The 13,276-nt window shown below is 42.2% G+C and overlaps 1 protein-coding gene across 3 annotated transcripts in view; it reads left to right on the forward strand.

Annotated features, from left to right (window-relative positions):
- The window catches only part of PLCL2 (phospholipase C like 2), a 218,726-nt gene that overhangs the window by 121,595 nt on the left and 83,855 nt on the right, over positions 1-13,276 (forward strand). For 2 of the 3 annotated variants that reach the window (XM_003415738.3, XM_064277341.1), the window contains exons 2-3: positions 6,561-9,047; positions 11,849-12,052. In XM_003415738.3, the coding sequence (XP_003415786.1) occupies positions 6,561-9,047; positions 11,849-12,052 (2,691 nt within the window). Of the gene's footprint in view, positions 1-1,912; positions 2,524-6,560; positions 9,048-11,848; positions 12,053-13,276 lie in introns of those variants that run through there. The other variant, XM_064277340.1, reaches the window with a different exon arrangement.

Raw genomic sequence — 13,276 nt, forward strand, 5'->3', positions numbered from 1 at the left:
TTGTCTCTTGACAGTGGGCCTTTCTTTTTTTACATTGTTTTTTATATCCTGTAATTTTTATTGAATGCTGGATGTCTTGTCTAATAAAGCCTGAGATAAATAGCATTTATGCCCAGAAATAGGTATGCCTCTTCTTCCAGGTTATTAGTATTGGGGAAGTTGAGTCAGTCTAGTTGGTAATTGAGCTAAGTTTCGGTTTTTACTTCCTGTTGTTACCTTCAGTGCACCACTGACTTCAAATTCCACTACTGGTGGGCCACTGTAACCTTGTATTTAGAGTTGGAGCTAGGGTACTGGAAGGTTGACTCAGCAGTCCTACTCCACCCTCATCTTACAGCTGTGACATGACTGTGTCACAGAAGGGTCTTTTCCCATGATCTTGCCCCTCCTGCAGTGGTAGACTGCTTGCCACTCAGGCTTTTAGTGGGCTCTGAGGATTCTTGATTCTCCTGGTCCAGTTTCAGTCTTACGCAGCCCTGTGCACGTAGTGCTCAGAGGCAGGTTCTCCTCAGCATTACTGCCCCATTCCCCATGTAAGCTATGCTCAGCTTGTATCTGTGGTGAGTTTGGGCAAGACAGTTTCCTGCCCCTCCCCATGTGGTGGCAGAGGTTTGCTTTCATTGGTACAGGATTCTGGGTCCAAAGGGTTCTTCTACCCCTGCCTCAGGGGCAGTGACTTTTTTCTTGCTTCTGGAGGTAGATAGATTTTGCTTCCACCCTTCTCCCAGTGGCCTGAGGAGCGAGAGGATTTCCTATGCCTGCCCCAGTGACTTCAGGCTTTTGCTTCATATGAGAGGAGGTTTGGGAAGAAGGTGGAATTGCATGCTGCCCCCAGCAGCAACCGTCACCTCCTGCATGCCTGTACCCCTGAGGTGAGCTCTCTGTCCTGCTAGACTCCCAATCTTACTCAGGAGCACACAGTGCAGGCCCTGTGGAGAAAACTTACAAATGATTGCAAACTCCTTGTCTCTGGGACTCCAAGTTACTTTAAACATATATACTGGCCCATACTTGGCCTTTAGGAATTCCTTAAAATTTTAGCTGATTTCTTCTTATCTGCGTCTATGGTGGCCACCTTTTCTTCCCACACTCTGCTGAAAGTGAAAGTTTCTAGGTCCTGCCATTCCTTGGGAGGACTTGTCACTCTATGGAGTTCAGTTTCCTTGGTTACCTTGCAACCACAGCTCTCACTTGTTACCTTCAGTGCATCACTGGCTTTAGATTCTGATGAGTTCAAGAAAAGTTACCATTTTATAGATCGCCTGGCTTTTTCTTTTCAGAGTAGGAGTGATGTTTTCTTATGACTTTTTATATCCACAGCCATCATCTAAAATGTCTTTGTCCCCACTTTGTGACTTTCTCATAACCTAGAAGCCCTGGTGGTGCAGTGGTTAAGAGCTTGGCTGCTAACCAAAAGGTCGGCAGTTTGAATCCACCAGGTACTCCTTGGAAACTCTGTGGGGGACAGTTCTACTCTGACCTATAATGTAGCAATGAGTCGGAATCCATTTGTCAGCAGTGGTTTTTTGATATAGGTTTCCCAGCCACTATCAGATCTATGCCCTCACGGACTCCTTACCAAACTTGGATCAGGGTGGGATTTTGGGATACAGTAGAGAGCATCATAGGAGAGGAGGACCCATTGAGGAGAGGCACCCACAGACCAATTAGCTTCCTGTTACTTGTAATAATGGGCCCTTCCATGTGAGCAGGAAGCACCATTTGGTCACACCAGCTTTTCTTCGAGTTACTGTATTTTATTCTTTTTCAATTCATCTTATTTTATAAAATGACCTTCAGAGTGACCGCTTTGCTGTTTCCTTTTTTTTTTTTCTCCTTCTTCTTGTTCATCATGGATAGTACATCGTTTTTAAGATGTGTGAGAAATCTTGCAAGGTAGCCCTGATATGTCTGCATGCCTTATTCTTTCAATTCAGAGTTAGTGTTATCGAGTTGAAGAAAGGTCAGAACTTGCTGTGCTCGTTTGATGGACCTCACGTTGTTTCTTGTCGTGTGTGTGTGTGTGCGCGCGCGTGTGCGTTGTGTTTCTTTGTTCAGGACAGAAATTTCTTTAACCCAGTGTTTCTCAATTCTCTTTAATCCTAGACCCCCTTTGATAAACATAAAGATCTCATACTCTAATGTTATTTATAATCGAAATTAAAATAAATAACATGATTGAAAAACAAACAAAAGGATAAGTGGCTGCTTTCTTTTCTTACCGTACCCCTTCTATTCTGCGGTACCCACACGCCCACATCAGAATCACTGCCTTGACTTGTTCACTATTTTTGCCAGTATATTGAATCTAACAGTGATGTGTTGTTTTTCCATGGGGTTTATCGAGGAATGATCAGACAGAAAATGGAAACCAATCAGTTGTGAACTACGGGAGAAATACAATGAAAGTAGGAGGTAAATTCCTTCTAGCAAGGCATCAAATGCTGTCTGCGTGTCCTTAGACAAGACTTCAGCTCCTCCTTCATTCTCCCCTTCTCCAGAATGAGCTAAAAGACCAATCGGGTGAGTGTAAAGCACCCTGTGGCCAGCAGAAGAAACGAGGCCCACCTACTCGTTACCTCACTTCAGGATGGAAATTCATGAAATTGACATGTTACTACTTCTTAAATATTCCAGATGGTGATTTTAGTAGCTAAACGGCAGTGACAATCTTCTATTCAATAAAGGAGGCAGTCTTGTTAGAAATGAGCATGTTTTTCCACAGGACTCAATACAGCCATTTCCATTTTTAATGCTAAGTATAATTTCTATGAACATTTTTATTCTTCTCGAATCGCCGTAGTGCAGAAAAATTTCCTTAGCATTGCACTCAATGGTTTCTTGTTTATCGCCTTACCTACAAGCCTACCTGGTACAAAATTGTTATTCAGCAAATATGTGTTAGTTAAATGAATAAATGAATCTTTGAAGTTTTTTTTTTTTTTCCTATTTTTAAATCCTGTGATATGGAGGAAGCTGGTTTTCTTCCTGTCTGGACATTTGTTTTCTGTTTTTTTCTGCTGAAGGTTGTAAGTGCTGATAGAGTATAAGAAGGCATCAGTGGGCCAAACTTCCATTCTGTTGTATTCAGCACTCAGAAGCTTTAGATGATGAGAGCAGTATTTCAGTCAGCCCTGAGACATGATTTATACCATTTAAAAATGCCTACCGAGGCATCTTTGTTTCGAAAGAAGCTTACGTTGGTTTTCTGGCATTAGCAATTGGTGCATGTAAATTATATGCATTTAGTCTTCTTTTAATTAAAAGAAAAACTATATGCATAGCACATATAGTTTGATCACTTCTCATTGTTAAATGTAAACCAGTCTCCATTAAGAAGCAACATAGAAGTAGATAGCAACTCTGCTACGGACCAGCTGCTTAGCTTAGGCAAGCACTTGATGGCTGCTGGGCTAGAGAGTGAACGCGGTAGAAATGAGGGGTGGGGTAAAGATTCCAGTGAGTTAGGCAGGTCGTCAGGGACACAGACCTCCTGCCTTTGAACTCCAGTTCTCCTTCCCTCCCACACAAGCGCTTCTGTTGTCCCCATCATGGGGAACCAGCTTGCCTCCCTCTCTTGTCATTACAGCCCCTTGCTTCCAGCCAGTGATTCAGTCCACCCAGTAATGAGTACAGGCTCACACCTGCTGTCCTCCTTGCTGGTCTCTAAGCAAGCATCTCCCCTAGTGATGTTTCCTAATAGCTTTATCTGCTAGGGAGACGGAGGAACACAGACCTTCTCATTCAGACCTGCGTGTGCTGTGGAGAGGACAGGATGGTTCCAGGCAACAGCAGAGAGAGGGGGAAGAAGGGACAGGAAGTCTCAGGAAAGAGGCGTTCCTGCTGTCCTTATATGAGCCTGTGCTTGGGGGTTGGCATGTTCATGTGTCTGCGATCCATGACCAGAAGTCAGGGACCAAAGCCTGGACTGGATTGTGAAAAGCAAGGCAGTGTTTTTAAAGCCAGAAGTCCGATGTTTAAGCTGCTGGATGTCCCACAGATGTGGCCATGTGAATGCGTGCACTGGTGTGCACGCTGTTAACCTACTTTACAATTTGGTTTCCCTTCTTAATCACATGTAGACCTGTGAATTTGAAATGTATCATTTGTAACAAAATAGAATGTGGTGGTAAAATACTAACCCAGTGTAAAAATGGAATAATGAAAGATGGCAGTGTTAAGAAAATACACTACGTAATTTTAATAAATAAGCATCTTCATTTATCTTTTCACCGGTGGCATCTTTGATGTACAGTTTATAAGGAAAATAAAAACCTGTTATGTAATTAGTATTCTGTCTCTATTAAAGGTAGATGTGTCTTCTTAAAAGTATAGAGAGCCTTCATGCTGAAAAATAGGAAATTTATACATTTGTTTCATACTGTTATGCGTGGCTGATTGTAAATTTAATTTCATGCCAACTCGCTTGAATAGATAAAATACAATCTCCGCTTTAGGGATTTGGAACGGCTATAATACAATATATCTTATGGATGAAATTATCACAGTTTTTACGTCTTTTGCCCTTTATTGTTCTGAGGATATGATTATAAAGAAATACTCTGCCTTGTGCCTTTTATGTTTTATCTTGGCACTCAGATCACAAAAGCCTCTTTGGCTCATTTTAAAACTTTGAGGGAAATGGTACCCATATGATTTAAAGTTTAAGTTTAATTACCTTTTGCAAATTGCTCCTGGAAGTAGGTAGTCAAAAAGTAAAAGTGGTTTTGGATTTCAGGCATAGAATAGCATAATAGCTTTTTAAGATATAGAGGCGATTTTATTCAAAATAGGGCCTATCCAGAGCAGGAACATTAGAATTACCTTTGCATAGTATTTTGTGTGCTCTTTCCTTTATTGCCAGGAAAGTAATATAATCAGAACCCCCAGCCCTGTTCCTTATCTGTGAATACAGTGACTTTTATTAGAAATTCATAGCAGATTTTATACACTTCCTGAAATGCAGTAAAATCTTTTTTAGGTTGAAGTTGTGAAAGATTTTGTGAGGTCATTTGAGCAAGTAAATAATAATGATGAAGACATCTGTACAGGGACAGGCCTCCACGCTGATGGAGTGTTAGCTCCTCAGGGTGGGAACCTGTTTACAATATGCAGGAAGGTTGGGAAGCGCATTATTGGTGATGCAGACTTCTTTAGAAACAGATGCTGCCTAAAACTTTTCACTTCAGAGTGATAATAATTTATTAATATTGGAAGTACATAGGTGTTGTTGCTCCAAGCATCAGCCTGGTGCATAGTACTAAAAAAAAAAAAAAAAAGTTGCTGTCAAGTCATTTCTGACTCATAGTGACCCTATAGGACAGAATAGAACTTCTCCATAGGGTTTCTGAGGAGCGGTTGGTGGATTCGAACTGCCTGCCCGAACTGCCTGCCTTTTGATTAGCAGCCAAACGTTCAACCACGGGCACCACCAGGTCTCCAGGTGCATAGTAGTAGGTTTCAATAAATCCAACTCTAGAATTTTAATAGTACCTTCACCTGTAATCTATGCCGCTCACCCAGACTTAATACAACTGCATCAGTAAAACTATTTCTGTCTAAAAGTTTTAGGACCATGACTGATATAATATGGAAACTCTGAAGACCCAAAAATTTCTACTGGAATTCTGGAAGCTACCCATTTAACAGACTCTTAGTCTTTAATGATTCGTACTTGGCTGTTTCTGGTTTTGTGTATATATATACACACACACACACACACACACTCATTGCTCTCGAGTTGATTCTGACTCATAGTGACCCTACAGGACAGAGTAGAACTGCCTCATAGGGTTTCCAAGTAATGGCTCGTGGATTCAAACTGCTGACCTTACGGTTAGCAGCTGTAGCTCTTTACCACTGCACCACTGGATCTCCTTGGTATGTATAGTTTCCAGAAATAGCCCAGCATCTTAGTGAGCCCAAGCAGTCAGGAAGTGGTTTACAAGTTGTAGTGTACATGCCCGTCACCTGGGGTGCCGCCGGAAATGCAAATCCCTGGGCATCACCCCCAGAGATCTGATTTTACGGGGCTAGGAATCTGCTTTTAACTAGGTAGCCCAGGTGATTCTGAGGGAAGTGATCTGACTTCAAGCCTCTGAACAACACGGGTGATGGAGATGTGTACAAAACCAGGGCAAGCTTCTTGGACATGTGACCTATGCAGTCACACAGGATCACACAGGGCCCTACGTCACCCTTTTGAAATTCTCAATTTATGTTTGAACAAAGGGTCCTGCGTTTTCATTTTGCCTTGGGCCCTAAAAATTATGTAGCCAGTTCTGTGTACAAAATTTTATTGTATATTATTGAAATTGTGCTTCTTGACACACGTGAGTTGCAGTTATTCAATAATGATTCCCTACCTGTTGGTATTAGGCTGTGAACTTCAAGGCCACTTCGGAGCTTTAGAAGTGAATGAATATCATTCATCATAGGATGTAGAACGGGAAATCCTAACAGTTTGATTTTTTTTTCAAAGAAATAAAATTGTTTTTCCTAGTCTCAAACATAGACACCTGTATTTATGTTCTGCTAATTCAATTTTTTTTTTCTTCAAGGATGGTACAAAACAGAAAAGAGAACGGAAGAAGACGGTGTCATTCAGCAGCATGCCAACAGAGAAGAAGATCAGCAGTGCAAGTGATTGTATCAATTCAATGGTTGAGGGTTCAGAACTGAAAAAGGTTCGCTCCAACTCTAGGATTTACCATAGGTATTTTTTACTAGACGCTGACATGCAAAGCCTGAGGTGGGAGCCGTCCAAGAAGGATTCTGAGAAAGCCAAAATTGATATTAAATCCATCAAGGAAGTGAGAACAGGAAAAAATACGGACATATTCCGCAGCAATGGCATTTCTGACCAGATATCTGAAGACTGTGCATTTTCAGTCATCTATGGAGAGAATTATGAGTCACTGGATTTGGTTGCCAACTCTGCAGATGTTGCAAACATCTGGGTTACTGGACTGCGGTACCTAATTTCTTATGGAAAACATACACTTGATATGTTAGAAAGTAGCCAAGACAACATGAGGACTTCTTGGGTTTCACAGATGTTTGGTGAAGTAGATGTAGACAACCTGGGACATATAAGCCTGTGTAATGCTGTGCAGTGTATCAGAAACCTCAACCCTGGCTTAAAAACGAGCAAAATTGAGCTTAAGTTCAAAGAATTGCACAAATCCAAGGACAAAGCTGGTACTGAAGTCACAAAGGAAGAGTTTGTTGAGGTTTTCCATGAGCTTTGTACTAGACCTGAAATTTATTTCCTTTTAGTTCAGTTTTCAAGCAATAAAGAATTCCTTGATACCAAGGACCTTATGATGTTTCTTGAGGCAGAACAGGGTGTGGCACATATAAATGAGGAAATAAGCCTTGAAATTATTCACAAATATGAGCCGTCCAAAGAGGGTCAGGAAAAGGGCTGGCTCTCCATAGATGGATTCACTAATTACCTTATGTCACCTGACTGTTACATATTCGATCCGGAACATAAGAAGGTCTGTCAGGATATGAAGCAACCTTTGTCTCATTACTTTATAAACTCATCTCATAATACATACTTAACAGAGGATCAGTTCCGGGGTCCCTCTGATATCACAGGATACATTCGAGCTCTTAAACTGGGCTGCCGGAGTGTTGAATTAGACGTATGGGATGGGCCAGATAATGAACCTGTAATTTACACAGGCCACACCATGACCTCTCAGATAGTATTCCGCAGTGTCATTGATATTATTAACAAGTACGCATTCTTTGCTTCTGAGTATCCCCTTATTTTGTGTTTAGAAAACCACTGTTCTATTAAACAACAGAAGGTAATGGTCCAACACATGAAGAAAATTTTAGGAGACAAGCTGTATACCACGTTACCTAATGTTGAGGAATCTTATCTGCCATCCCCAGATGTCCTAAAAGGGAAAATACTGATTAAAGCAAAGAAACTTTCCTCAAATTGCTCTGGAGTAGAAGGAGACGTTACTGATGAAGATGAAGGAGCAGAAATGTCTCAGAGGATGGGAAAAGAGAACGCGGAACAACCCAACCATGTGCCTCTGAAACGATTTCAGCTTTGTAAAGAACTCTCAGAGCTGGTCAGCATCTGCAAATCAGTTCAGTTCAAAGAATTTCAGGTGTCATTTCAGGTTCAGAAGTACTGGGAAGTCTGCTCATTTAATGAAGTGCTTGCTAGCAAATACGCCAATGAAAATCCAGGGGACTTTGTAAATTACAACAAACGTTTTCTTGCTCGGGTTTTTCCTAGTCCAATGAGAATTGACTCTAGTAACATGAACCCTCAAGATTTTTGGAAATGTGGTTGTCAAATAGTAGCCATGAACTTTCAGACGCCAGGATTGATGATGGACCTGAATATCGGCTGGTTTAGACAGAATGGGAACTGTGGCTATGTCCTTCGGCCAGCCATCATGAGGGAGGAAGTCTCTTTCTTCAGTGCCAATACAAAAGACTCTGTCCCAGGAGTCTCACCTCAACTCCTTCACATTAAAATCATCAGCGGGCAGAACTTTCCCAAGCCCAAAGGATCAGGTGCCAAAGGTGACGTGGTGGATCCTTATGTCTATGTGGAAATTCACGGAATCCCTGCCGACTGTGCAGAACAAAGGACGAAAACAGTGCACCAGAATGGAGACGCTCCCATTTTTGATGAAAGCTTTGAATTTCAAATCAACCTACCTGAGCTGGCCATGGTGCGCTTTGTAGTGCTAGATGACGATTACATTGGGGATGAATTTATTGGCCAGTATACAATTCCCTTTGAATGTTTACAGACAGGCTACCGCCACGTGCCCCTGCAATCGCTGACTGGAGAGGTCCTAGTGCACGCTTCTCTGTTTGTCCACGTAGCCATCACCAACCGCAGAGGAGGAGGGAAACCTCATAAGAGGGGCCTGTCTGTGAGGAAAGGGAAGAAATCCAGGGAATATGCTTCATTGAGAACATTGTGGATTAAAACTGTAGATGAGGTGTTCAAGAATGCCCAGCCCCCCATACGGGACGCCACGGATCTGAGAGAGAACATGCAGGTAAGGTTCTCATGGTTAAGTATTTATTAGGCAGTTATTTTTTTTTCCTACTTAGTGCATACGCATAGTTTATGACTATTTGAGATCTGTTTTTATAATGAGTATATTTGATTTCAGATAATTTTTTCTAATTGGTTATCAGGATGTTTAGTACTAGCCTCATGTTTTATCATTTAAATTTCCAAAGCTACAGCTGATGTTGCCAATACTGATTCTATGTTAGAATAAACCAATCTTGATGCTGTCTTATACACAGTCATCCCAGTTCTTGTGAATGGCTGCTTGCCAGTGCCCTGCTTTCTCTATCCATGTACGTGGAATCTCTGGTATTTCTGAATATTCCACAGCTGGAACACAAATTGATGGCCTATCAACATAAAAAGGAGACGTTCCGGGCCTTTCTTATGAGGCTATAAAAACCAAAAACCAAACCTGTTGCCATCAAGTCGATTCCGACTCATAGCAAACCGATAGGACAGAGTAGAACTGCTCCATAGGGTTTCCAAGGCCTTTTTTTTTTTTTTTTTTAATCTTTACGGAAGCAGACTGCTACATCTTTCTCCTGTTCAACTGGTGGTTTCAAAGTTGCTGACCTTCCTTTCCATTAGCAGCTGAGCAATTTGACCATCACACCACCAGGACTATAGTGCTGGAAAAAATGAACCCTTAAAACAGCCCGTGTGTTTGCATATGGAGCCTCTTGGTTTTAGTCGTTTTTGAAAACACAGCTATTGTTAAATAAAATACACGGGTGGTGGGGTTGTCTGTAATTTATTAGTAGTCTGAGATCATAATTACCTCTGAATATGTAATGGCTAGAAGCAATCAGTAAAGAATTATGTATTTAATTAAGCACCTAGGCCCTGTGAGTGATAAAAAACTAGGGCCCGAGAGTGAAACAGAACTGTACAGCATGGGCCCCCCAATCAGAGACCTTGACACTCACCTGTCCTAGTGTGTTAGAAGTGCCCTGTGGGCAATAGGTGCTCAGTGTCATCTTTATAAAGCTGGATTTATTTATTTTTTAAATGGCCGTTATGTAAAGAATGCTACCAGCCAGTAAAATCTGACTCAGAAAATTCAGTGTTTGACCCATCAGCCAACTCCATGGATACACTGTTAATAAAAAGACCTTCTTGTAACGGGGAAATTTTATTTGCTTTCCTTCAACGTAAACACATAACAGAAGTGTGAAAGACTTTTCCCTGTTTCTGAGGGTTGAGAGTGTCTTGGTAAATAAACCCTTAGCTCTGAGTGAGCCGCACTGTCGCCAGCCCCTGAGCTGCTGTTGTGTGTGGCATAGAATTCCTTCAACCTGCCAGAGCTTGAGCATCGTCTGTCCCAGAGCCCGTGTCTGTGCTAACATGACAAAGCGATCGGTGGCCATCTTTGACCAGCCCTGCTATGACAGGCAGGCTAGGCCACGGGGATGCAGGGTGCACAAACAGATCATCTGCCTGCCCTCGGGAGATTTTATTTGAGTGCAAGTGGGCAGTAGGAAGGGGAAGGAGACAGGGAGCAGGTGAATAAACAAACAGGATAACTGCAGGTACAGGTAAGTGCTGTGAAGAAAATAAAACAGGGAGGTGTGACAGAGTGATAGGGGACTCCACTTTAGATGTCACAATAATGGTTTTATAATAGTCAGTATCAAAGTGATTTTGAGCAAAATGATATATCGTTTGATGCCCATGTGTAAAACAATATTAGCAAAAATGAAATTTTTGTTTTAAAACTAAATTTACTGCTTACCCTCAAGAATCAAGGTGTTTGAGAGCAGAAGGCAGAGGGCCTGGAGGGTCTAGATTCCTCCTCCGTGGCTGCCATCCACACGCAGCCCAGATCAGGAACCGTGTATGCCTGGAAAATTTTGATTAAAATGTACCTGTTATTATGCTGTAGCATGGTGATAAAGAGCACATGCCCCAGCATCAACAGATTTCAGGTAAAACCTTGACTCCTTCACTCGCCCCACCGTGTGATGTTAGGCGAAGAACAGAAAGAGATTATAGCCAAGGCCCAGTGTCCCCATCCATAGCATGGCTTGTTAGAGCATCGTGAGAGGTCGTGTGTAATATGCCTAGGGCGGCTCAGTACTTGGTAAGGGCTCAAGGAAGGCCAGCTATGGCCCTTTACATCTTTGAAAGGCTTATCTTTAATGGGCATTTTAATGGCATTTGTCTGGTGATTTGAAAGAAAAAAAAAGAAAGGAAGAAGGAGCATTGAGATCAGTGAAGACATGGGCGGTGGGAGGCTCTGAGTAACCAGGACACCCCACTGGGTACAGAGTAAACAGCAGTGTCTTCCTGGGTCCTTTAGATGGGGAACCAGCAGACATAAACAGGGAAGAGAGAGCCAGGTTTCTGCCTCACACATTTTCCTTTCCTTTTCAGATGGCTGGCATCTTTGATACTTATTTTACACCTGATTTGATTTCGTTTTCCTAATCTCTATGTTTTTTGAATGCAGAAGCCATTCTTTTTGTTTGCTCATAATTGCGTATCAATATTAGCATTACTACTAACTTTCATCTAAAAAGAGGCTTTGCCCTTCAGAAGAATTCGGCTTATTTGCCTTTTCAGTTCTTTCGATAAATCGGCATAACAAATATCTGTAACCATATTTACTTTGGAAACTAGCCTTTTTTCCCCAGGATAAAATAGTCATTAGCCAATTGTGTCATAATTTCCAATAACTGTTGTACCAGGAGGTTCAAGAATATCAAGTATGTTAAGTATCATACACGAGAAATGAAAACCCCTGGTTAGTTATAACACGTCTCCCTTTGTGCTGCTTCACAGAACGCAGTGGTGTCATTCAAGGAGCTGTGCGGCCTCTCCTCCGTGGCCAATCTCATGCAGTGCATGTTGGCGGTGTCTCCCCGCTTTCTGGGACCTGATAACACCCCTCTCGTTGTACTGAATCTCAGCGAGCAGTATCCCACGATGGAGTTGCAGGGAATTGTGCCTGAGGTTCTGAAGAAGATCGTAACAACTTATGACACGGTGAGCCATTATTTGCACTTTCGTGTAGCCTGGGCGCGCAGTACCATCAGACATGTTATAAGTGGTCTTGCTAACATGTGCTTTCCTAGGCCCTGTATTGGAAGAATAATTCCCTGACTTAGCACTGTTTGAAAGAGTTTAGTGTTTGTTGTTGTCATTTTAAAAAGCAGGATTCAGAGCTACTTGTTTCAGTTGGGTTAAACAATAGCTGGTTTCTCAAGAGCCAGATCTGAATAGATTTCTAAAAGATGCACCATTTTCCACACATATGAAGTAAAGACAGTTTTTCCCCCTGTAACCAGCCATTGATTCACTCATTTTTATATTGTCTTCGGTTTTCAAAATGTTAAGTGTGAGAAATTTAATTTTTTTAAATATAAATTTGACATGCCAGAAAGGGCAGATGCTTCCATCACGTGATTCCATCCTGTGTGGTGGCTCCCTTCCTTACAGCAGCTGCTCTGACACACCTGTGATCTGGTACCAGCCTAACGGTAATGATGTGTCCTCAGGGCTCCTAGAATATTACACTTTTGCACTTAAGGTATTTCTTGCATTTTCTTAATTGCATCCTGCTTTAATCCTGGTGGTGTAGTGGTTAAGCGCTACAGCTGCTGAACAAAAGGTTGGCAGTTCAGATCCACCAGGTGCTCCTTGGAAGCTCTATGGGGCAGTTCTACTCTGTCCTATAGGGTCGCTGTGAGCCGAAATCGAGTTGACAACAGTGGGTTATGGATGGGTCTTATTGTACTTTCTGATTTGTTATAACCGTATGAGAGAATTTAATGGGTGAACGATACCCGTTTTGAGCTCAAGACGTAGTCGAAGCTGTCAGAACTCCTTGTGAGTAAAGTCGGAACTAGTTGTAAGTTGGATGTCCTTCCCAAGTGGAACAAGCCATCAGCCTTCACTGTCCAGGGTGCTCAGGGGCTAAGAGGCCTTACCTCGCACCTCCTTCACACTAAAAGCACAAGCTAGGTTCACGAAACACTGGGCTTCTGATGTTGCCAGCCGTGGTCAAAGACAAAGCAGGATCGGCATCATAAGCCTTGACAGAAATATGTTTTACTGTTTTATAAATTGGTCTGAAAGACATAACCAAGAGATTTATGCACCTCAAGGGTGGCAGGGAGGGGAAGCGCCTTAGACCGATTTCCCACGGTGGGTTCTTTGGAGCCTCAGTTCCTTAGGATGGTAGTAAGTATGACCTAGGGAGATGGTTCT

Source organism: Loxodonta africana, chromosome 27, assembly GCF_030014295.1.
Source record: "Loxodonta africana isolate mLoxAfr1 chromosome 27, mLoxAfr1.hap2, whole genome shotgun sequence".
Classification (NCBI taxonomy): Eukaryota; Metazoa; Chordata; class Mammalia; order Proboscidea; family Elephantidae; genus Loxodonta; species Loxodonta africana.